We start from the raw sequence: 25,535 nt of genomic DNA on the forward strand, positions 1-25,535 counted from the left end.
ACACTTTTCTCATGTCTCACCCTGCTGTTTGGAAGTCCACAGGGCACCTTGCTTCCACAGGGAAGCAAGAGAGAATTGGGCTCTCAAGTCAGGCTCCAAACCTCTTTCAAAGCTGACCTAGCACACTGTTGAAGAAAAGGATTTGGAGCCCGACACATCTGAGTTTGAATCCTGGCTCAACCACTTACAAGTTGTGATTAGACATGTGATTTAACCTCCATGATCCTTTCTCATCTGTGAAATAAGGATGCTTAGACATAACTCACAGAGCTCTTGTAAGCTGAAACAAAATGAAGTATGAAAGCTCCCTGGAACAGAGTAGAGTAGAGCTCCATGGGTATGAATTCTGTCTTTTCAGTTTCACCAGCCTTGCTATGAGTGCTGGATTCATGGCTGATAGACTTCAGGCTTGAGACCTGGGTATTGGTGACCCATAGTACAAGCGGGGTAGACCCTGAATGTTTGTTTTCTTCCAGTACTGGATGAAATGTTCTGTGTGGGACAAGGGGCCCATGGGGGCCCAGCCAGCCAAAAATGAGCTGCTCTAGGGCCATGCTTATGGTGCAGGTCACTGGGACACCCACGCCTGGCCATACCAGGACTTTGTTCCTGGGTTGCCTATAGTCTCGCTGAACTTTGCAAAGGAAAGTTCTTTTGAGTTGTGCTTCTGCCCTTTGAACCTGTTACCTTCAGAGTCATAAACCTGGTCCACTAGGCTATAAAAGCAGCTCCTTCCAACACATTCTCCCTGCAGCCTGCTCCTTGCCATCCACCACACACCCTCACTGAACCAGAGGCCACCACCATGACAAGGGACCAGAATGGAACCTGGGAGATGGAGAGTAATGAAAACTTTGAGGGCTACATGAAGGCTCTGGGTAAGGAGGAGACTGGGGATGGGGAGGGAAGCTGTTGTTGGGAGTACTGTGGTCTGGCCCTCCAGACAGTGCTGCTATGGAGTTCGACAGACCTGTGTGCAAATCCTCATGCCTCATGTACAGCTGTGCAATATTAGGCAGATCATAGAAATTCTCTGAGACTCAGTTTTCTCATCTGGAAACTGGGAATAATGATAAATGAGATTATGTCTAGGATGCCTTAGCACAGTGCCTGGCCCACAGAAAACATACACTGAATGTGTATGTCAGGAGGATACACACACACGGAGTAAAGCCAAACTTGAGAGGATAACCCAGTTGCTCCCCTGCCTTGTGACTACCATCTCTTTGATAACCACTTGGACCTGATATTATCCACCAATGACCACTGCATTGTTCTTTTACCAGTTTTGTAATGGGGAAGCAGAAAAGAAATAGCTAGCAAATCTCTCAACCTAGGGAAAATCAAGCTCATGGAAGGCAAGAGAGGCTTTTGTCAGATAGCACAAACAACCCACTGCTTATATAACTTCTGAACTGGGTTCCAGGCCAAGGGCTACCAATTGGTGCGTGCCCTGAGTTCACCACAGGGTGGGTTCCCTGTGGAACTGGCAGAAAACACGTAGCCCTGCCCAGCCTACAGGTTCTGCCTGGAACTAGAGTGAGTGGGTCCCCAGAGGGGAGCTCACAGTTGCTGGGTGGCTCCTGTGCTCCAGGTGCTGAGCAAGGGGCTTTGGCTGCCTGTCCTTATTTCCATCCCTCAGCAGCCTCTTTATTACCTCTTCTAGCTTTAAAGTTCTCCACATATGGGGTTACTTCGCTGGAACTTCCTCCACATGTAGAATGAGAGAAATGGCAGTGGGTGGAGTTAGAGGTGCAATAATAACTTGGATATGACGGTGGGAGGTCTCTCCAAGAGTGGAAATCATGAGTTTTTTGGTGTGGTAAACTTCTAGCTTGAAAATGTCCACCATGTCAGTGAACAAGGAAAGATGTGATATGTTTCATATTTGTGGAACTAAGCTCTTTCTTCATGTTCTCTTTTTTTTGTTTGTTTTTTTTTCATTTATTTATTTTGGAGATGGAGTCTTACTCTGTCACCCAGGCTGGAGTGCAGTGGCACGATCTCAGCTCACTGCGAGCTCCGCCTTCTGGGTTCACGCCATTCTCCTGCTTCAGCCTCCCGAGTAGCTGGGACTACAGGCGCCCACCACCACGCCTGGCTAATTTTTTGTATTTTTAATAGAGACAGGGTTTCACCGTGTTAGCCAGGATGGTCTCGATCTCCTGACCTCGTGATCCGCCAGCCTTGGTCTCCCAAAGTGCTGGGATTACAGACATGAGCCACTGTGCCTGGCCTCTTCATGTTCTTTACACTGGTTCCTAACACTGAATAACTTTCCTTTTCATTCTGGTTAGCAGGATTTTTACATCAACGTAGTTGGTGGGAGGAAGAAAGAGGCAAAAATCCTCCTACCAGAGCCCCAGCCTCAACCCTGTTGCACCTGTGTTTTTTAGTACCAGGAGTGGCCAATAGAAATGGGATTCTGATTCTACACATGGGTAAATGGATTGGAGCATAGCTTGGAACTAGAATTCTGAACAAGATTATACAGATGGGGAAACCAAAGCAGAAGGGTCAACATAGCTGGGACGAGAGTCCAGGGCTTGCTCTGGGACCTTGAACTAGTTTTTTTAACCTTTTGGAACCTCGGTTTCCTCATCTGGCAAATAGAGATAATAGCCCCAGCCTTGCCTGTCCCTCCAGATGATATTGGATGTAGTTGTCGTTTTGAGCAATTAAAAGTACTTTAACAAGGGTTATTTGGAAGTTTCAAGGTTTCAAGAGTATGCTGAATAAGCCAGAGTCAAGTAATATAATTAGAAAGAAACCTTGTGTCTTTTGCTGCTTATGCTTAAATAATGAAAAGTCCTATGATGACTTAGATTTAAAATCTAGGCTCTGTTTAGTTTATGGCTCTGCAGAGTGGACCCCTAAAGCCCACCTCTCTAGGCTTAAGGTGAGAAGCAAACATTCCTACCACTCCCTTTCTCCTCCTGGGGGTTGGGAGGATGCAGAGTACACCATCACCTCTCTCCAAGAAATCCTGCCTCTAACAACACCTCTAACAACTTCCTCTGAACTCTTTTCACACCAACTTACACCTTGAATGTGAGTGAGGGGCTCACAAGTTGTGAATGTGGTATTTGAATGTCTTCATCATTGAGGTTTCAGATTGGACTTTGTAATTCTACTTGGTATGAAATATTTATTGTCCCTTAAAGCTTTAGCCAAAACTTCCAATTTAACATCACATTACGTTGATTTCACTCTAATGAGCAAGTCGTTTGATCTCTTTGTCCCATGATCTCTGCAGTGTAGAGTATTAGGCTGACACTCCACTGGTTAAGATTAATACCATACGTATTGAGGTGTGATCCCTTGTCCTTCTCAACCTGCCATGGGAACATGGGTGGGGCAGTCATGGCAGTGACTGAAGACAGGTCTCAGGTGGCTCAGCTAGAAGCAGGTGAGGTAGAGCTGCCCCTTCAATCTAACCTGCTAAAAGCAGCCCAACAGATCTCAACAGTTTCCTCCACACCCAGGACATGAGGCAGGTTGCTTTCCCAACACTGAGATGTCAACGAAGCTTGCCTTCCTTACCCTTTTGAGCAGTGAGACCCTTAGCATTTGGGAAGAGTATGTGTAGACATCCCCAGATGTGTGACTATTGTTAAGGATGATGCCCATTCCCTGTCTAAGAATCATTGATTTCTAATACTTTAACCCCTAGCACTAGAGAGTTTGCTTTTTCTGTGGGCCTGGTTGTTGGTTCAGTAAGGAAAGAGCAACTCTACTGAGACGTGGGGTTGGGCAGTAAACTGGCTTTGTCACTAACCCAGTGACTCACTCTACACACTGGCCTCCCAACATGACTCAGCCACCAGCCTCAGCAAAGTAACACACCATGGCAACCTTTGGTTTTGCCACAAATGATGTCATTAAGAGTTCAAAAGGTGAGTGAGCAAAAGGTCAGTGGTACTTCCTCTCCTGCCTTCTTAGGCACCTGGTGTTTCTCACCCCAGACTCTTTCTTGACAGTGGGGAAACCAGCTGGTGAATTCCTTTGCCCTGAGGAATTTGTCATGTCCTGAAGTCAGTCCTCCTGCAGGTCAGATCAGGGGATGAAGGAGTGGGAGGGGTGGTCTTCATTTTAAAGGGGAGACCAAGGAGGACAGACATAAGGAGGTCTCCGTAATGTGAAAGAATACTGGGAGAGAGTTTGTTAACTCTGCCCAGGTGGAAATCATTCAACTTCTCTATCAAAGCTTTAGAAGGTGCCTTGGATGCCAGGGACTGTGCCAACTGAAGCAGAACCAACCCTGGAATCTGTTCTCAAGGAGTCACGTTACAGCCATGCACAAATGGTATTCCTGTTTTGTATTACTGTTTGATGAATCACCCCCAAAATGTAGTGGTTTGAAACAACCACAGTCATTTAATTATTATTTCTCATGGTTCTGGGGGCTGACTGGGTTCATCCCAATGGTTCCTGCTCAAAGGCTCTCATTTTGTTGCAATTGGACAGCACCTGGGACTGGAGCCATCTCAGGCTTCCTCACTCATATGCACGTCTGGCAGTTGGTGCTGGCTGACAAATGAGACCTTAACTTGGCTTCAACATCTAAATGTGGTCTCCCCAAGTGACCTGGGTTTCTTCACAGCATGCAGGCTGTGTCCAAAGAGAAGAGATACAAGCTGCATGGCCTTTTATGACCCAGCTTCAGAAGCTACCAGGTACCACTTCTACCATATTCTATTGGTTGAAGTGGTACAAGCCTGCCTGCATTCAAAGAAAAAGGACATAGACCCCACCTCTCAGTGGGATGAATGTCAAGATTGCATTGTAAGAACAGCATGTAGGATGAGAGGTGTTATTGCAGCCATTTAAGAAAATATAATCTGCCACAGATGGGCCAGTTGAGATTCTATGCCTTGGGCTCAAAGGGGCTATGGAATCAAAAGAACAATAGTAACAAGAAGTGTGTGCATGGTGGTGAAAGGAGCCACAGTACATGGAGTCAGTGAAGGCTTCCTGAGTACTTCTTGGTGGGGTTTTGAAGGAAGAGCAGGAGTTATCCATGCGGAGATGGAGTCAAGCATAGCCCCAATGGGCATGTGCACAGGCATGGGCCTGGGACACCAGAAGGCGTTGTATTACCAGAGGGTGAAGTTCAAGGAGGAGGCAAAAGAAGAGTCTGGAAAAGCAACAGGCTCTTTAAGTCAGTGTGCTACACATGAACTTCACCTTATAAGGAGAGGTCTAGGAAGAAATTGTATGCAGAGGAGAGAGATGCTATCAATTCTCACTCTAAGAGAGAGAGAGTGAATAGACCAGCAGACTGTCGGAGAACTCAAGAGGTTGTTACAATGACCCTGGGAAGGTGTTGAGAGCAGCACCCAGAAAGGGTGAACAGGGAGATGTCCAGAGCAGGAAATAGGCTGGATTTGGTGACTAGAGGAGGAAGAGTCAGGGAGGAGTCAGCCTAGAAAATGAAAAACCATCACATAACTTTAACCAGTGAAGATGGGGAAGCGTGTGTCCAAAAACTGGATAATGTTAAATTGATACATCTTTTAGGAAATTTTTATGCCATAAATTGTAACTATTTGGGGAAAACCCATTATTTTCTTAATTCACAAATGCAGGTGAGGATTATCTTCTATGAAGAATATCCTTTTCATTTAAATTGATATGCACAGACTTAAAAGTGCCGTGGCTATCACAATCAGTTCTAGTGGGTCTCTGAAAGCTCCACCAGGAAGGGAAAGCCCTGAGAGGCTGAAGTCAGACAGCTCCCATTTGGTGGTCTCTGCCAGAAAATATTTCCTGAATATGTGAATTTTGGGAAATTCAGAAAAAAATTTCCGAATTTTGCCATGTGCAAAATCTCATCCTGACGATTTAAGAGCCTGCAGTCTAGCATGACGGGTGAGCACATGCACAAATTATTCTCATACCATGATACGCATCACACTAGAGCTTTATATACATTTCTTCATTTTAGTGAATTCAGTTTTCAACAAATGTATCGAGCACCTATGACACATCAGGAAGCGCTCTAGGCACTGGCGGTATAGTGGGAAATGAGGAGACAAGTTCCCGGCCGGCATGGAGTTTACATACTAGTGAGGAGACAGAAAGTAAACAAATAGTTTAAGGTTATTTTGGGTAGTGGTGAGTGCTGGGAGGAAAATTAAAAGAATAATGAGTGGAGTGTGGTTGGTGGTCAGGGAAGGCTTGAAGGGGTGACAGTGAAGCCCAGGTTTGAATGCTGACAAGTGTTATTCTGAACACAGGGAACAGCAAGTGTGAAGGTTTTGGGTGTGTTCAAGAACACGAAGCCAGGTGCGATGGCTCACGCCTGTAATCCCAACACTTTCGAAGGCCAAGGCAAGAGGGTGACATGAGGCCAGGAGTTCATGATGAGCCTAGGCAACATAGTGAGACTTCTGTCTCTACAAAAAATAGAAAATAAAAAAATTAGCCAGGCGTGGAAGCACGTGCCTGTGGTCCTAACTACTCAGGAGGCTGAGGGGGGAGAATCACTTGGGCCCAAGGGTTTGAGAAAGCTGGTGTGTTGGGAGTTGGAAGTGTGTGAGCCAGAAGGGTTGTGGGTACGGTGGGGGAGTGAGAGTAGAAAAGTAGGCAGAAGGCAAAGCACACACCAGCCTTCTGCTGGGAAGAAAAATTGATCCTCTTTGTATTCTTTAAGGATCACTATGGCCACAGCATGGAAAATGAATCATAGGAGGGCAAGATTGCAAGCAGAGAAGCCGAGAGACCCATTAGGAGGCTGCAGTGTTGTCCAGGCAGGAAATGACCATGGCTTGGGCTACGGCAGTGCCTGTGGAGCTGGAGAAAAGAGGACGGATTCAGCTTATATTTTGGAGATAAAGCTCACAGGGTTTGCAGATGAATATGAAGTGAGAGGAAATGATAGAAATGAATTTGGGTCCCAGACTTAGGCCTGAATAACTGGGCAGATGACAATCCCATTACCCGAAATGGGGAAGTCACCAGGAGGAGTGAGTTTTGGTGGGGAGGGACCAGGCTGGGGTGGCGGGGGAGCATGCATTAAGAATACTGGTTTGCATATTTTGGTTTCAGATATCTGTTACATATTCAAATGGAGTATTAAAATTGGCACTTTGATATGGGATATAGAGCTCAGGATACAGTCAGAGGTAAATACAGAAGAAATGCTTTCCATTTTATGGGGTGAGGAATCCAGAGAAGTGGAGAGACTCGTCCATGGCCACGTGTGGTTAAGAAATGATGGAGCCTCAGACAGGAGCCCAGGCTATCTGCTTCTAACACCCACAGCCCTTTTCTCAACACTGTTCTTGGTGCAAGTATGAAACATGGAGGTAGGGAAGAAAGAGCTTCACTGTGAACAAGGTATGTCCAAATGAAGGCATCCAAAGTAAATAGGCAGGACCTTCAGAAACATTGCAAGAGAATCACTCAGAGTCCCTGGGTGAAAATGAGTAGGTAGATAGATGATTGATTGATTGATTGATAGATAATAGATGTCTGATGCTCCAATGGAGAAATTGTTTCATAAAATCTGGATTCCTGATGGTGCTCACAAGTCAATGAAGGTATACACCTTGCCAAAGTCTCTACTTGAACCATATGGTACCTAGTAGGACTTTCAAAGGGGAAATGCTGAGGGATGGAAAAAGCCTAGGTAATGATAGGTGTTATCCCTTTGTACAGGTCTCCCCTTGCATGTGTTGGCATCACCTCCACCCTAATGTCCATCCCAGTAAGTATGCAGTAGACTAAGAATGGAGAGGACAAACCGTGCATAAGGAGCAGGGAGGCACACCAGGGTCTCCAGCTTGCCCCCAGTGCCTAGAAGGAAGTGAGAGGAGGAAGCAGGCAGGGATCTCATCTAATTCCTTTCTAAATGTGTTCTCTGGAGCAGGAAGTGGCATGGAAAAAAGGAGAAAATTGTTCTTACACTCTGCTTCTCACAATTGCCTAAGAGTGCCAATGATTTGAGAATTAAGGAGTCCAGGTTTGAAGCCCATCAAAGCTGCACTTTGAATGTTTCTCAGATTTCATATGATGAATACTTGTACCTCTCTGCTCTTTAATTTACAAAGAGCACCTGCCCTTTTCGCCTGCAACTTTAGCTTTTTTCACAAGCGCATTACACAGCATTTTAATGTTGAGTAGCATACTCATATTTCACCTTTATGGCTTGTATTGTTCAAAATGCAGTTATGAAAAGTATGCTTTAATAAAGTCACGTCAGTGTTGTTTTTTTCCTTCTGCAGCAGCTAAAAGCCATATATATTATTCAGAAATAGCTTGCCTTTGGACCTTTCCTTCTGAGATAGAAATTCATTTCACCTGGCTATAAATCAGACTCAGAGATACCCTTAATCCAGAAAAGGAGATAAAACATGCTTGATAACCCTGGTGTTAAAATACCATACCAGGAAAATAATTTTCTCTGCAAAGTACGAAGAGGAAGTGTTTTTATAATCTGTATGTGTGTGTGTCTGTGTCTGTGTGTGTGTGTGTGTGTTCTACAACCACAGTTAAACCCTTTTGATTAGAAATATCAGGAGTCCGCCAACAGAACATTTGGCTAACTTCCCTGGGGCAGAGCAGAGGCGACATGATTTACTGGGTTGTGCAAACACTGAATGGTGGCAAAGAGGCCAAGCCATTTTTCAATCCAGAAGAGAAGTGATGCTTGATTCCATTTGCATAGTCTTCAAATAAGATTCTCCCGGCACTGGTCAGAAAGATTGACTAGGGATGGTGTTTCCAGGACAAACTAGTTCTGTCGGCAATAGATATTTTTAGCTGTGATCTACCTTTCTATACAACCAGGGACAAGCAATACTTTTTATTGGGGAGGGGGGCGTTAGTTGTAAATGACAAGGGACAAGCAATACTTTTTATTGGGGAGGGGGGCGTTAGTTGTAAATGACAACAGAATGTGTTTGTAAAGAAATCGTCAGGAATGCTATCCTAACTGGGTAGCTCTGAGCCCACCACTTAAATTCTCAGGGCCTCAGTTTCCACATCCATTGAGTGGAAATAGACTTGCTCTCAGAGGAACACTTCAGTTCTAAATTTCTCTGTAGATTTTCAATTATTCCTTAGTGGTTTTACCTAGAACCTTCCCCTGTGTTTCATCTGGTTAACAGATGACCTATGGTTTTTCTTTCCCCATCTCCTAACTATTGTTCCAGAAGTATGGTTTAGCACAGCTCAGACCTTAGCACAAAGGGCTGGAGAAGGAGCTGAAGTTGGTTCTACCCATCACCAGACTATAGAGTGAGGAAACTGATCCACGCAGAGAAAAGTGTCGCCAGGCTAGATTAAATGCCTGTAGGACAGACCCCCTTATGACAGGAATGGAGTGTATCAGCCACCATTCCCACTTTTCCTGCAAAGTCCGAGTCCCTTGCAAAACAAGGAGTGCAGACAGCCATGGAGATGCATAAATATGGGCAAAACTTTCACTCTGGACTGAATGCTGACTTGGTCCCTACTTGACCCAAACAGTAAGGCCAAGAGTGGATGGCAATGTGTGCACTGAATACTGACAAACTACTTGGTACTATGTAAAGCATTTTACCATTATTTTTACTGAATCTACACTGTAAATAGTCCTTTGAAGTGAGCATTCTTTTCCTCATTTTCCTGCAAAGGAAAAGTGATTTCTCCAAGGTCACACAGCTAGCTGGGAAATAAGAGATAGGATTGTACCTGCATCTGCCCCTTACCCTTACTCGTTTATACCACAGATCTCAACTTTAGCATGCACATGATCACTTGGAAGACTTGTAAGGACAAGCAGAGTCTGGCCAACAGAGCTCCTATTTAAGAGGTCTAGCGTGGGCGCCAGATTTTGCATTTCTTTTATTTTTATTTATATTTATTTATTTAGAGACAGGGTCTTGCTCTGTCACCCAGGCTGGAGTGCCATGGCACAGAACCTGCATTTCTAACAGGTTCCCAGGTGCTAATGCTGCTGCCAGCCCAGGAACCTCACTTTGATAATCACTGTCCTGGCCCTTACTGCCTCCATTAACTAATCCATAGTATTTCTTGAGTACCTACTATGTGCCCAGCTCAAGACTCTATGGTGTGGTGGGGTGGGGAACACAGAGCAAGAAGATGGCATTGTCCTTGTCCTCATAGAGGTGAGACTGCCAGAAAGAATAACCAACTCCATGAAAAATGCAGGAGGAAATGCTAAATACAGTTGGCAGGTAGAGGGGAGCAGTAAAACTGTTTGGCCTGGATAGCAGGTAAGGAAGGAGGCAAGAAAGAGTAGGAGGAGGCAAAGCTGGGGCTGGACCTTATGAGATTTGGAAAGCTGGGACGAGAGTGAGGATTCAGAGAGCAACTGTTCAAGGGGTATATGGGAAAACACAAAGGACTCTAAGGAAATTGGCCTGTGAGATCAGGGGCTTCATAATGCTATTATGATGAGGGCAGCCTCCATTTACAGAGCCATGATTACAGGCTGCCAGCCACTGGGCAAAGCTCTTACAAACACCATCAAATTTGATCCTCACAACAAGATGATGCAGTTAATAATAGCTCCACATATGGCCACTGCCCTCTGCTGCTTTAGATCTGGAACCAAATGTCCAGTGACGAGACTGAAGCTGGACACACTTGGGGAAGAAGGAGAGAAATATGAGCTGGAGTGTGACATGCCAGCCTCTTGCCAGCTCCTTTGCACACCACAAGCATGTGCTTGTACTCACTAGAACAAGGAGGATGCTCTTCAGTGGCTTGTAGCAATTTTAAGGAAGGGTTCATTTTTTAAGTCGGAAATACTTGACCACTTGGTCCCACCTAAACAGGTCAGCAGTTACCTTGAAGAGAGAAAAATTAAACAGGTATTTTCATGATTGCAAGGCCAAGGTGGCTGAGATAAATGTGTCAGAAAGGGTTTGGTGAGCCCTTTCCATAGTAAGTTGTGTGGGACACCTGGCCGACTGCATGTTCCTCCACAGAGGGGCTCCGTGGCCGCCCAAGACTTTGAAAAGCTGCATCCTGTACCCTCCCTCCAACTTGGAGCTATAAAGTACCTTTCCTATGTTAAAGAACCTATGAAATTCTATAGGGCAGAAACCAGCTTGTCTTGGTTTTAATTCCTCATGTCCCAAACTTATTTGCTTATGAGCCCATTTTTTTGACCACTAAACATCTGATGGAGCTGTACCCCACGGAGAACACAATGGGGAAGTAGGGGCTCTGGGAATGCTGGCCAAGAAGACTAGAGGAATTCACAGAACCAAAGGCAGCTGAGAGACCATTCGTCTCAGCCCGCACCCCAAGCCTCGCAGGCTGTGTGGCTGGGACGCGCTCACGTACAATTCCATAAGCCACAGAGGTGAAGTTAAATGAGCTACCAGATAATGTACCCGGCTGGAGTGTGATTGCTTCAGCTCTCACTTATTATACAGCCCTGGGCCTAGAAAACAATTGTCATTTGGTTGGGGACAGTATGCAAGGGCTTTGGAAAACAAACTGCCTGAAACAGGGAGGGCTTATCCAACTGAATCCCACAGTCCCTGTGTCTCCAGGGAAAATTTAACAGAGTCAGAAATTACTAGTATCTTGGGCAGCCACGGAAATTGCACACATGGGGATGGTCTAACTGTGTTACCCCAGAGCTTGGGGAGCAGAGCACTAGCCCTAGAGACAGATCGTCCTAAGTTCAAGTACCATCTCAACTGCTTCCTCACCACATAATCCAGGGAAAGTGACACAACTTCTCTGAGGCAGTTTTTCTGCACTGGCAAAATGAAAATAAAATAAAACTTACCTTGTGGGTTTGTTTGAAGAATAAAGTGAGGAAGGTTTCCCAAGGGAGGTTACACCCTGAGCCACCACCCCTAGACACTGTCCCTAGACACAAAGGGACACCATCCCTAGACACAAAGAGAGTCTTAATTGCCATCTCAAATATTACCAAGAGTCCACACAGCATGGCTCGCAGATTCACCTTACCTAAAATTCAGTTCCCTATGTTTGCCCATAAAACTAGTTCACTCTTTTATTCCCTGGCTCTCACCTTGATCGTCCAAGCTCAGAACCACTGTTTCTTCCTTCCAACCTAATCTCTCTATACATCTATCCAATTACCAAGCCACTGTGATTGCTGCTTCAGCCATGTATGTTTAGAAAAGTAAACTAGCCTCTCTAGGTCTTACTTCATCATCTCTGCCCTGACAAGTAGGCACTTAAACAGTACCTTTCAAAATTTTTAAACCATAGAAGTCTTTTTCCAAACAGCCTCCTATGGACAAAGTTCAAAATCTGAAACCACTGAGCTCTATCACCCAGAGATTCTAGGTCTGGGATAGGACCCAGAAATCTGCATTTTTTTACGTTATCTCAGGTGATCCAGAAAGGGAACTAGCTTTGGGACCCACTGGTGAGTTCCTAGACATGCGAGGTACTCAACAAATAGTAGAGAATGAGAGGTGAGCAGGGCACTGGCATTTGTGCAGCAGCTCATGCCAACTTGAACTTACTTCTCTTTTCAACTTAGGATACAGGCATATAACCCTTTTACCTTCCAGCTAGCTAATATTACTTAAAATTATTCCGTCAGGCTCAAATCTGACTTTATACAAGTTAGAGTCTAAAGGAATACCCAGGGCCCTTCCTTATGCAGCTGTGATTCTGTTGTGGATTCAAATTGCTGACCCAAAGTGAGGTTCAAGTGGCCAATTTGGCCTCTCTTTGATTTTGGGGAGAAGGGGAGTAATAGTGACTAAAGAAGGATTTTTTTTTTTTTGAGATGGAGTCTTGCTCTGTTGCAAGGAGCACAATGGCACAATCTTGGCTCACTGCAACCTCCGCCTCCCAGATTCAAGTGATTCTCCCACCTCAGCCTCCTGAGTAGCTGGGATTATAGGCACCCTCCATCATCCTCAGCTAATTTTTGTATTTTTGTAGAGACAGGGTTTCACCATGTTGGCCAGGCTGGTCTTGAACTCCTGACCCCAGGTGATCCACCCACCTAGGCCTCCCAAAGTGCTGGGATTACAGGCATGAGCCACCAGGTCCAGACACAAAGAAGGAGTTTTAAAGGAAATGGGGAGAGAGTGAGGAAGTGATGCTTGGCCACCATGGGAAGGGTAGCAGAGTTGTCAGTCTCCAAACTGACAGGAACTTCCTGAACTACCTGCTGCTCTCTCTCTCTCATGGTCACAATATAGTGTTTGTCCTGCACCGGACAGTGCACAACATGAAATGTCATCATTTATATATCATAAAGATGGCACTGCAGTTCTCAGAGAAATAGCACTTGAGAAATTTGAACTGTTCTTATTCTTGAGGTCATTATTACCCTTGGGTTTTAATAGAATCAATCCTAGTGTTTTTTAAAACCTTCTCAGTGGATTTTCTGAAAAAATATTAAATATTTAAATTGGCATCTAAAGATATCTGGAGAATTTACAGGCATAATGGGAATCAGATATCCGACTAAAGACCAAGAGAGATGATTTCATAGCAAGGGAAGAAATTCAAGTATTTTCAGAACTATCCTCTCTTTCTAGATCTACTCCACAGGCCAACAACTTTTTGGCATGGCTGTAGTTGAGCCACATTTTATGCTTAACTAGGGGTTAGCTTCTTGTTATAATGTGCAACGGTTAGGACATTCAACACTCCTTTGGTTTGTTTCAACATTTTCAAAATAAAAATGTAAACAATTATCAACCTATCCCTTAAAAACAACAGACGGGTGTGGTGGCTCACGTCTGTAATCCCAGCACTTTGGGAGGCTGAGGCAGGCGGATCACGAGGTCAGGAGATCGAAACCATCCTGCCTAAAATGGTGAAACCCCGTCTCTATTAAAAATACAAAAAATTAGCCGGGTGTGGTGATGGGCACCTGTAGTCCCAGCTACCTGGGAGGCTGAGGCAGGAGAATGGAGTGAACCTTGGAGGCGGAGCTTGCAGTGAGCAGAGATCGCGGCACTGTAGTCCGGCCTGGGTAACAGAGCCAGACTCCATCTCAAGGAGGAGGAGGAGGAGGAGGAGGAGGAGGAGGAGGAGGAGGAGGAGGAAGAAGAAGGAGGAGGAGGAGGAGGAGGAGGAGGAGGAGGAAGAAATCTCTGAACGAGTATTTATTGTCCAGAATATGTTTAAAACTACATTGGGGGCCCGGCATTGTGGCTCACACCTGTAATCCCAGCACTTTGGGAGACCAAGGCACATGGATCACTTGAGCTCAGGAGTTTGAGACCAGCCTGGCCAAATGCTGAAACCCCATCTCTACAAAAAATACCAAATTAGCTGGGTATGGTGGTGTGCACCTGTTGTCCCAGCTACTTGGGAGGCTGAAATGGGAGGATCACTTGAGCCCAGGAGGTCAAGGTTGCAGTTAGCCAAAATCATGACACTTCACTCCAGCCTGGACGACAGAGTGGGACCACATCTTGAAAAAACAAAACAAAATAAAAAACAAAAAACAAACCTTTACTGGCGGCTAAGAACTGAGGCAAAACAGTCTGCTGTTAAAATGGAAGTTTGTAACTATCCCTCCCCACTGTGGACATTAACAAAAGTTTCCTAAGTTTCATCTTTAACCATGATTAAAACTGGTGATTTCCAAAGTCTTTTTTCTTTTAAATCATCAGATCTTTTTGTTCAGCAAACTCTTAGGAGGATGCCCAACGGGTCAGATAGAATAGAGGTGCTGTGACGTGTATGCGTGTGTGTGTGTGTGTGTGTGGGTGTTGGGGAGCTGCAGCTTAGGGGTGAGTCTTGTGTGCTACATCTCCCTCCCATCAGGGATCCTGAGGAGGTGCCAGGAGACTCCTAGGTTTCCCAGCAACCGACTGAGATGCCCAACTTGGCCACGAGTAAGATGCTTGTTTCCCACTTAAGCAAAGACAGGTGGCCTATACACAATCTGTGTCTCTAGTCTTGAATGTTTGGTCTTGTTAAAGAAATGAATGAGTCTGGCTGAGCACATCATAACCTCCACAATTCCCTTTGCCAACAGATATTGATTTTGCCACCCGCAAGATTGCAGTACATCTCACTCAGACGAAGGTTATTGATCAAGATGGTGATAACTTCAAGACAAAAACCACTAGCACATTCCGCAACTATGATGTGGATTTCACTGTTGGAGTAGAGTTTGACGAGTACACAAAGGGCCTGGATAACCGGCATGTTAAGGTACTGACTGGGGCTAGTGTTTTTCACTCACACATTCTGTGCAGGGGCTGGCTATTTGGTATCATGATGAAAAAAAAAAAATGTTAGAAACAACCTGGGAAAAATCAGGAAAGGAGGACCAGGATGGCCTTAATCATGCTGGCAATGAAAAATTATTGAAAGTTTAGTAGGAAAAGGCAGGCCTAGGAGAGGTTAAGAGCTCAACCTCTCCAGGATCGAGAGCCAGGGCCTATGAGTCATATACAGCCATGGGCCTGGCAGGCAGAGGGAAGAGGGCAAGGTGGAACATCACAGGGAGGGACAGCACCTGTGCCCTCTGGGAGCCAGGGCACATGGAAAGGTGGCAGCCCTGCCCAGTGCCAGTCAAGCGCTGCCATGGAGGAGCGAAGCCTGAAGGTGCCAGATTTTTTTTAGGAGACATAGAGAAATCAGATGTTTTTATATAAAATATCTCAAATTTTTATGATTCTGCTGAGAAAGAGCAAATATAAAATAAATAAAACATCTCAATTATAGACTATCCCAGCTGATTTCATTTTTTTAGAAAAGAATGATCCAAATTAAACAAAAAAAAAAATCAGTAGGTTAAGTGAAGTCAAGTTATATCCAACCCTAGTAACTTGGAGAAGCCTCTGGCAAGTTTGTGGCTCTGTCCTAGCATTGCCTTAACAGACAAGGGATAATCTAGGCGACTCTCCAGGTATCAGAAGGCCAGACTTTCGCTGTTTAAACTATTGAATATAGGTGGGACCCTGAAAGCAGGCAGAAACAATTCAAGTTTGCAGAAGAGGCAGGCCCTTGCCCACAGGAGCTGTTTGCAAATAAGGCAGAGGCAGCAAGGAAGAAGTGGAGAGATGCTGGGAAGGCAAGGGGAACACCAGCTCTCCCCAGCATCACTGTGTGGTATCCCAACCCAGTAACCAGCCCTCCTGCTCACATTCATGCTCATTGTGCCTGTTTTTGATTTTCCAAATCAAATTACACCTGGTCAGTCCCCACCAAACAGGAATAGGAGAAATCCAATCTCAGTTGTATTTAAGGATTCCACCCAACCCATCATAACAAACCCCGGGGATACACAGTCCAAGAGATTTGGGAAGGTTCCTGGCTTGTCATTTATCATGGTTGCAATTGGCTGTTCACTGTCTATGCCCATGCATTTTATACAAGGGTGGGCAGTTAGAATATTCAAAGCATCCTCTCCCTCTGTGCCAGTTCAGCCACTGGAACTTCTGTCCTATCTCCCAAACTGAGGGAGGACAGAGCTGAGTACTCTGACCCAAGGTATCCGTACTGTCTCCTTCCCACCCCCCCAAAGAGCCAGCTCTTCAAGTGCCACAACAAAGCAAGCAACACCCTCTGCCCTGCCCTGCCCCGCTCTCCATGAGTCCTGACCTTCCCAGGATCAGGCCACCACCCCGAGACTCTCACACTGTGCTTCCAGGAGCTCCTGCAAAGTCAGAGGTCTCAACTCTCCCCCAAAGCAATTGGCACAAGCTCTGATTCCTCTCCTGGGGTGGGGAGGAAAAGCTGCTATTATTATTTGGTGACAACTTAAAGGCCAAGAGAGCTGGACACACTTTATTTCTCAGTCAAGTTGTCCTGTAGTATTGATAGTCGCAGCCATCAAGTCAAGGTTGAATTATATTTAGTGTTCTTTGCTAAAGAAAAGTAAAGCATGATGGAAATTTTTCCATCAGAGCACTCTTGCATGAGAACTTAAGATTCTGGGCCCTGGAATGTCCACTTATGGAACCCCTCCCTGAGTGGATAATGGATCAACAAGCCTTTTCTGAACCTGTGAACCATCTGACTGAGAAGCCAATTCATCAGACACCAGAATTGCCAGGAAAATTGATCTCAGAATTTTCTGCATCACTCTGCTATTCCAACCCAATCAGTGCAAAATGTTTCATTTTCCTTCACCTTTCTGCTTTGGGTGTGGGCTCTTGAAAAGCAGGCCTGTCCTCTCTGAGTTGATCCTTTGTCACCTTTGATGGTAGAGAACTTGCTCTTCCTAAAATAAATCACACTTCCAGCCCTTAATGGATTCCACATGTTAACACTACTCCTACCTTTCTTCTGCCTCTCCATGTTCCATTTTCTCCCCTCTCCAGAATCAGCAGTTAGCCCTGCAGAGAGAGAGAATCCTCTTTCCCACAGCTTGCCTCCTCTTTGCCTTCACTAGAAAACCAGAGTGAATGCATACACACACACACACACACACACACACACACACAGAGACACTCTCACACACCCTTGGTAGGGAGTGAGAAGTACCCAGGACAGTTTGCCCAGCCTCCAACAATGGGTCATTCCTGTGAGAATCACCATGCAGAGCAGATGCCCAAGGAACTACCTACTTCCTGTAACTTCACTGGAACCCTTCAGCTGGAAGGGGATGCTAGAGAGTGGGCAAATCTCTTTCTCAGATTGATTTTTTTTTTTTTTTTTTTTTTTTTTTTTGAGACGGAGTCTCACTCTGTCGCCCAGGCTAGAGTGCTGGAGGGCAGTGGTGCAATCTTGGCTCACTGCAAGTTCAGCCTCCCAGGTTCATGCCATTCTCCTGCCTCAGCCTCCCAAGTAGCTGGGACTACAGGCACCCGCCACTATGCCTGGCTAATTTTTTGTATTTTTTTAGTAGCGACGGGGTTTCACTGTGTTAGCCAGGATGGTCTCCAATTCCTGACCTTGTGATCCATCTGCCTTGGCCTCCCAGAGTGCTGGGACTACAGGCATGAGCCACCGCCCCCAGCCTCTCTGATTAATTTCTTTCTTTCTTTTTTTTTTTTTTTTTTTTTTTGACAAGAGTTTCTCTCTTTTTGCCCAGGCTGGAGTGCAGTGGCGCAATCTCAGCTCACCTCAACCTCCACCTCCCAGGTTCAAGCAATTCTCCTGCCTCAGCCTCCCAAGTTGCTGGGATTACAGGTGTGCGCCACCATGTCTGGCTAATTTTATATATATATATATTAGAGACGGGGTTTCACCATGTTGGTCAGGCTTGTCGCGAACTCCTGACCTCAAGTGATCCACCTGCCTCAGCCTTCCAGAGTGCTGGGGTTACAGGCGTGAGCCCCCATGCCTGGCCTCTCTGATTAATTTCTGTTGTCCACACTTGGTGGCATGCCTGAGTGAACACCTACACACGTGTGTGAGTGTGAGAGCGTGTGTGCTACTCCTCATGCTATTGTTTTCCAGGGCTCCACATCTCAGCTACGTGGTCACCCTTACAAGCCCTCTGGAATCTCCCCACTCGGCAGTGTGGAGGAGAGGTAGATGTTGTGCCCTGTAGTGCCCAGTTCTATGCCAGCCCAGGGCAGAAGCAATGAAACCACATTGATCACAGAGTCAGTTCTCCTCTGAGGAGTCAGGGACCCCCCTCTTTCCTTCCTGTGTGTTCCATGTATTCCCAACTTCCTATCCTGGCTGATTTCTAAGAGAAGTTACAGCCCCTTTCAAAACTACACAAGCTACCCCAAAATAAAATTAAATTTAAAATAAGTAATTGATAGCCATGGAATGGAATGTGGAGTATATGCAGCCATGAGAAAGGATGAAGGACAGACTCATGCTACAACCTGGATGAACCTGGAAAATGTGCTAAGCGAGAGAAGCCCCACACAAAAGGCCATGTATTGTGTGATGTATATGAGACATCTAGAATAGGCAAATTCATAGAGAGAGAAAGTGGTTGCCCAGAGACAAGGGATAGAGGAAATGAACGGTGACTGCTAATACATAGGGGTTCCTTTTGGGGCAGGAAGAAAATCACCTGGATTTAGATACAGTGATGGTTATGCAACCTTGCGGAATAAAAGCTACTTAATTGTGTATCTTAAAAGGGTGAATTTTATATTTTGTGAATTATATCTCAATAATGAAATAAGTAATTGAAATTGGGGCAGATGGTAAGGTCAGGGAAAAGCAGGGATAGACAATGGCGGTTAGAGCCAATAATGCCATTCTGACGGCAGAAGAAGATGGGAGCCCCCAGAAGAGGAGTGGCAGACAGGGGCTGCCAGAGGAGGGGCCCTGGAGGCAAACCAAAGAACTCTTAAGTGAGGTAAAGTGCACTGAGAAGGGTTGAGCATGTGAATACTGTCCTTCAATGCTCTTAAAGAGCTGTCATTTTCCTTAAAAAAAAAAAAAAAAAAAAAAAAAAGGTGTTGGCGAGTAATTCAAACTTACAGAAAAGTTACAAGAATATAACAAAGAACACCTGTATACCCTTTACCAAGAGTTACCACATTACATTTTGCCCCTTTGCTTTATCATTTGCACATGCTTTCTCTCTAATATACAAATATTTTTTTCTGAACAATCAGATGCCTTAGCCCTAAATAGTTCAGTATATATTTCCTAAGAATTAAGATATTGTCTCATAAAACTGCAATATACTTATCAGCTTCTATAAGTTTAACATTGATACAGTGCCTGTATCTAATTTATCATAAAGGGCTGTTTTAAGCAATGTTAGCTTTGGAAACTGTGATAGTGGAAAGCATGGTGGGAGCCCAGGTTTCTTCTTTAATTCTGTGTACAGTTATCTGCCCTTGGAATGTACTCCTTTATCCCCTAGCTGAGAACCAAGGGCTTTCCTCGCTTGTATCCATTTCCTCAACCTGAGGATCTTTTAAGGCAATTGAGCCCCTTTTTAAAATCTTTTTTGATGCAGGGAAGAAGGGCACCAACTAAAAGCAAATTAAATTGAGAAATTTTTGTTCATTTAACTATTCTCTTCTTTCTGCTTCTTATTATTTTTCTATAGGAATAAGGCTATAATATTGTAAGTATTACCATAATTTATTGGTAACCAATTTACTTTAGGGTCAGAACAACTTTTAATCTTGCTGTCCAATATGAGTTATTAAAATAAAATATTAGGACAAGCCCCATGCACTAACATTTTTCTCCTTCCTTCTTCCTTCCTTCCACAAAATTTGCTAAGCCCCTACTACATGCCAGGGCTAAGTCAGTAGCTAGTGATAAAATGATGAATTAGATGCCCTCTCCTGCTTTCAGGAATTGCAAGCCTCCTTAGGAAGGCAGACAACTAAATGAACAATGACCATACAGTGTCCATATTGATGGACGTGTGTGCACTCTGGTAGGACCATAGAAACTAAGGCAAGGAGGCAAATGGATTTACTTCAAGATTATGTTTCAACAAACAGAGATTCATTCAACAATGCTGGTCACTGTGCTGAGGCTGGTGTTGCAGAAATGAACAGCAGATATAGCATCTTCTTTCACGGAGCTTACTGTCTACTGGGGGAGACAGGCATCAATTCAACCAACATGTATTTGATGTCTATCATGTGTGAGGCAATCTGGGAGTGAGGAGGACAGACGACACCGTCCTTGCCCAAATTGAAGACATGAGTCCTTTCTCATCTGTTTAGAGGAAAACTCAAGAGTCCAAGGCTCATCATAAGAAAAAGCAAATTATTATTCCAGACAACATCTTATTCACAGAAGAGCAAGGAAGGCAACCTATGAAGTGAGCTTCTCCAAGACCTTTAAAGATGTGAGGCTTAGGATGGTCCTAAAGAAGGAGGAGACCTTTTTTTCCTTTAGAAAACATGTAGAATTTTATTTTCAAATTAGCTTTGGGAATATGAATATATGCAGATGGTTGAAAAAAATCAAAAAGTAAAAAGTAAAATTTTCTTTCTTTCCTAACCCCCAGCCACTCAGTTCTCTCCTCAGGGACAATCACTATTAAGGGTTTCTTTTACTTCCTTGCAGGAAACATGTACAAACACATGCATGCATACATACTCCCCCCTCCCTGCTTTATGCATTTGACTCTGCTCCTTGCTTTTCCGACTTAAACCATACACTACGGCTATATTATTTCAATGACTGCATAGCAGGGATGAACCATACCATATTTAACTAGCCACCCACTGACAGAATTTACGAAGCTTCTAGTCGTTTGCTGTAACAAACAATGCTGTGATGCACTGGGGAGTAAAATGAGGAGGAATAAAATTGTACATAAAGTATATAATATGGTCAAGGTCAAATATTATTTTAGAAATAGGTAGATTTAACAATCTGTAGAAAACACATTTGCACAAAAAAAACAGGCCCAAATGTACAAGGACACTGGGGAAAAAAACACAGGTCAGTTTATCACCAACTGGGTTTACAAGATACCAAGAACAGTAAACATCTGGTCCCTAGCATAATATTGTTCAGAGAGGCATAATGTAGTTTGCACATACTTGGAAGAAAATCAGCTAGCATCAGGGTCATCCTGAAGAACAGCACAGACACAGAACCATTCTTCAGATGGGAATGATGTAATCATTTTAGGAAGGGCATGCCTAATTTGGGCACAGAAGTGGTCGGCCCTGTAGGACCACCTAGGGGTAGTACAGATTATAGCAGGTATTAGGAGGGGTAAAAGTGGGGAACAGAAGGAGGAGAAATTTGAAGGGTAAATAGTTTGTAAATATGTACACAGGGGTTTGAGCACTCTTGGGATTCAGCAGGCCTGTGGCTTCTCCAACCTGCTGGCCACTGTGGCCTGGCTGTTCAGCACATGGTCTGCTGCTGCCCCTGTGCTATTAACCAGTTGGCATTGCTGCTGGGAGGAACCCAAGAACCAGGAGAAGGTCCACCCATCTGGTTCTGGATAAGAAGGCAGTACTGGAGCCATCTGGGCAACCCCCTGATTATTTAGGGAGCTCCCCTGCCTTTATTGCTGTCCCACAGTGGGCAGTTCTCACAGTATGATTCCTGAAGGAAAATTCCCAGAAGCAGAATTTCCAGATCAAAAAGTATATGCAATTTTATATTTTGAAAGGTGATATAAAATTGCCCTCCACAGAGATTTATACCAATTTATATCCCCATGTGCTGTAAGAGAGAGTGCCTGCTTCTCTACTCTCCCTCCAATTTAGTGTATTATCAAACTCTTTGATCTTTGACCATATGACGAATTGTATCTGAAAAACAAAGTCTTCGTTTGCATTTCTCTTATAATGTGTGAGGCTGAATATCTCTTTCTTATGTTTAGAAGCCATCTGCTAGGGCTCTTTCCCCCTGGTAAGCTGTTGGTTCCTGTTCTTTGTTAACATGAACGATTAAGTTAATGACATTTTTCTTACTGATTTACAGGAGCCCTTTATATATATAAGGAAATCAAATCTGATATGTTATCATTTTCCCTCAGTTTTTTGTTTCTCTGTTGACTTTAAGGTATTTTCCCCTTCCAGAAATTTTACATCATTATATAGTGAAATTTATCATCTTCTTCCCACTGATTTGAAATGCTATCTTTACCATAAGGAAAAATGGATGAGTTGAATTCCTTAAAAGAAAACGGAGCAAGCCAAGATAAGCTGGCTTGGCTGGAATGGAGGGTGTATGTGGAAAATGACATTGGAAAGATCTTGGCTCCCTGAGGCTGAGGGTTCTGCCCTTTGAGCAAGCAGGACCCTGAAATGGCTGCAGGAATTGCAGCTGCAGGTTTAGATGTGTTCAGTCCCTCAAGACCTTATGTTTGATTTGCCTGGGAATCTGTCTTTACAGTCACTGGTCACCTGGGAAGGTGATGTCCTTGTGTGTGTGCAAAAGGGGGAGAAGGAGAACCGCAGCTGGAAGCAGTGGATTGAGGGGGACAAGCTGTACCTGGTAAGTACTGGGGTCTGCTCAGCTCCTCTCCATTGTGCTTACACACACTACTGTGGTCACCTAGCCAGGCGCTTTGACAAGAAAAATGGCCCTGCACTCCTACCCCGAGCTCCAGCCAAATGCATGTGGTCATATAGTCAGGAAGCCATTCCCATCTGGCTCAGGGCACTCCAGGAAGAAATCCATATGGCTGTTTCTGGGAACAGCTGCAATTCAAAAGAAAGTTCAGAATGCTGAGTTAGGAAGCAGAGATCCAAGGAGAAATACAGGGAACCTGCTAAAGACCAGCTGGGGAGAAATGTGAGCCACAGAATTTAGATGCCCTGGAGGAGGGTGGGACAGGGCTTTCTCATAATGATGGGAGCCTGGGAGAGGGAGTGGGGTAGGGAGGAGACGGGACCCACTCTGCCTGGGAACTGCCACAGGCATTGACCTCTCTCCATAAGATATGTCCTCCTGACCCCAAAATATTTTAGGTTAATTTGGTACTAGAACAGAGCAGTAGGAATAATAACTGACATCCTTAAATATCTTATACCTGTTAAGACAGCTTAGTTTTTCATTCTTCAATCTTCAAGGCACTTTTTCGGTTCAGCATTCAAATGGCGAAAAATCTTTCACTCCTTCATCCTTTTTCGCTCATTTGTAAATGAATGGCCCATTCAGTGAATGGCTCTTCATTCATTAATTCACTCACTTTGGAATCAGGCAGGTACCTGGCTCCAATGTCAGTATTCGGGTAGCCACGGCGCCCTTCACAGCCAGCCTTGCTTCACCTGAGATCTTTATTTTGAAGGCAATGTCAGCTGATGATATATGGGAGGCATTCATCGTGTTTTCCACTGATGGCTTTCCCTACCTGCACTGGTTTGGATGATGGATTTTTCTAATTGTAATACAATCCCCAGTGGTCCCTGTGGCTTAGACGATGAATTCATAGTCAACTGCAATGATTGTGGTGGTCCTTCCCACACTCATGTTTTTCCCTCCTCCTTCGAGGATGAGTGAGGGTCAAATAAGGCCTGGGGCTCCCTCTATCTGGATGAAAAACAGGACCTTGTCGGCTGCACAGGCAAGCCTGGGAAAGCCCTTCTGCACCTCACACCCTGCGGGTACCTGTGCCACCACCAGCCACTATTCTAATCACCAGAGGCCAGAAAGCCAGGTTAGGGGGGCAGCTCACCGGCCAGCATCTTTTCAGGCCCTTACCTTCCAAACACTTCTCCACACTAGGTCCTTTCCTTCCTCATGGCTTCGCTGCCTTTTATAAATTAGGCCACGTTACTTTAATCATGGGAGTAGGAGAAATCCTGCCCAAGAGGGTCATTTCTTTGCATTTTTCATTTTTACAGTTGTTCAAGCTCAATTCAAGGGTCAAAATCAAATTACTGCTACCTGCAGGGCATGCCCGCTGATTGGGTCTGTGAGATGCACTTGGCCCAGAAAGCCTAAGTGTCCTCTGTATTCCAACCTCCCACCCCCAGATACCAAGGGGGCTGAGAGCTGGGCAGAAGAAAGGCCTGGCTTGTTAGCCCCTCACCCACTTTCTGACGTTGCAGGAGCTGACCTGTGGCAACCAGGTGTGCCGTCAAGTGTTCAAAAAGAAGTGATAGCAACGCGGGAGGCCTGCCAAGCACGAGCTCCCCACTGCCCACACTGAGTGTCTACTGGCTTTGAGAAGCAGCTGTGGAGACCTTCCCACTCTTGACAGAGCCCCATTAAGGCATCTGGATGGGTTTTAAAGAGAATGCGTATGTAACAGTGATAGACATATTCTCCTCCTTTAAAACCTAGCATTAAATGGAAAAACAAAAATTACTCCCATACTGTGAAACCCTTTTTATCGATCTCCATTTATTTCTAGAGCTGTAAGTTTTACCCACAGACAGAAGAGATAACTGTGTGGTTTTTGCATGTTTATTAATTTGTTTCAGTTTATTTTATTTTGTTTCCTTTTTCTTAGCTTGTTTGTTGGTTTGTGGGGGACATGGCAGGTGGGGAGGAGGGTATTTTACCTAGAAACATTCTGTGGCCAACACAGCATCTGCTACTGATTCTTGAACATCCTCGTTTGAGACTCATTCCTTTGGATAGCACATTATTTCTCCAAAGTTCTATTTTAGGATACATATGCCTTCCAGTCTGCACCTTGCCCTGAGCAGCCTGGGCAGAGCTATTCGAACAGATCTGCAGTGCCAGCTGCTCTTGGCCCAAGCCAGCCCTCTGTCCATCAGCCCTGTGCTACAGAGGGGGTCACTAACCACACGTCTACTCAGGCTCAGTGTAGCTTCTCAACTACTGCCACATACCAGGTGCCACAAGCTCTGGGGCCAGGAGGCCTGAGTTCAAGTCCTGCCCCTTCACTTCTTAGCTGGGTGACCATGGGCCTGTCATTTAGCCTCTCTGTCCTCATTTTCCTCTACCATGATATGGAGAAGAGATAAAACTATCATCTCCTCCACTGGGTCACTGTGAAGATTAGGCATTTTAAAACATGCAATGTGCTTGCAACAGGCCCTGGTATGTGGTAAGGATTCAGTCCCTGTTAGCCCTGGTCCTTCTGCTGAGTTACCACACAGTCTCAGAGGTCCTGGTGAGCAGATGCTAAATAGAGATAGGTCAATACTTCCACAACCTTCTGGTGCCTTCAGAACATTACGTTCATTATTCTGAGCAGAATTGTATTTTGCTGCTGGGTACACAGATGGAATAGCGCACCTGGAAGGACAGAGTAGTTAATGCAGACAGATTTGTGGTGG

General features: G+C 44.9%; 1 protein-coding gene across 1 annotated transcript; it reads left to right on the forward strand.

Annotated features, from left to right (window-relative positions):
* The first annotated feature begins 457 nt into the window (after positions 1-457).
* On the forward strand, positions 458-24,616 carry RBP2 (retinol binding protein 2). The gene is made up of 4 exons (XM_021934813.2): positions 458-878; positions 14,954-15,132; positions 22,675-22,776; positions 24,336-24,616. The coding sequence occupies exons 1-4, from the start codon at positions 806-808 to the stop codon at positions 24,384-24,386; spliced, it is 405 nt and encodes a 134-aa protein (XP_021790505.1). The 5' UTR covers positions 458-805; the 3' UTR covers positions 24,387-24,616.
* The last annotated feature ends 919 nt before the right edge of the window (positions 24,617-25,535 follow it).

This window comes from Papio anubis, chromosome 2, assembly GCF_008728515.1.
Source record: "Papio anubis isolate 15944 chromosome 2, Panubis1.0, whole genome shotgun sequence".
Taxonomy (NCBI): Eukaryota; Metazoa; Chordata; class Mammalia; order Primates; family Cercopithecidae; genus Papio; species Papio anubis.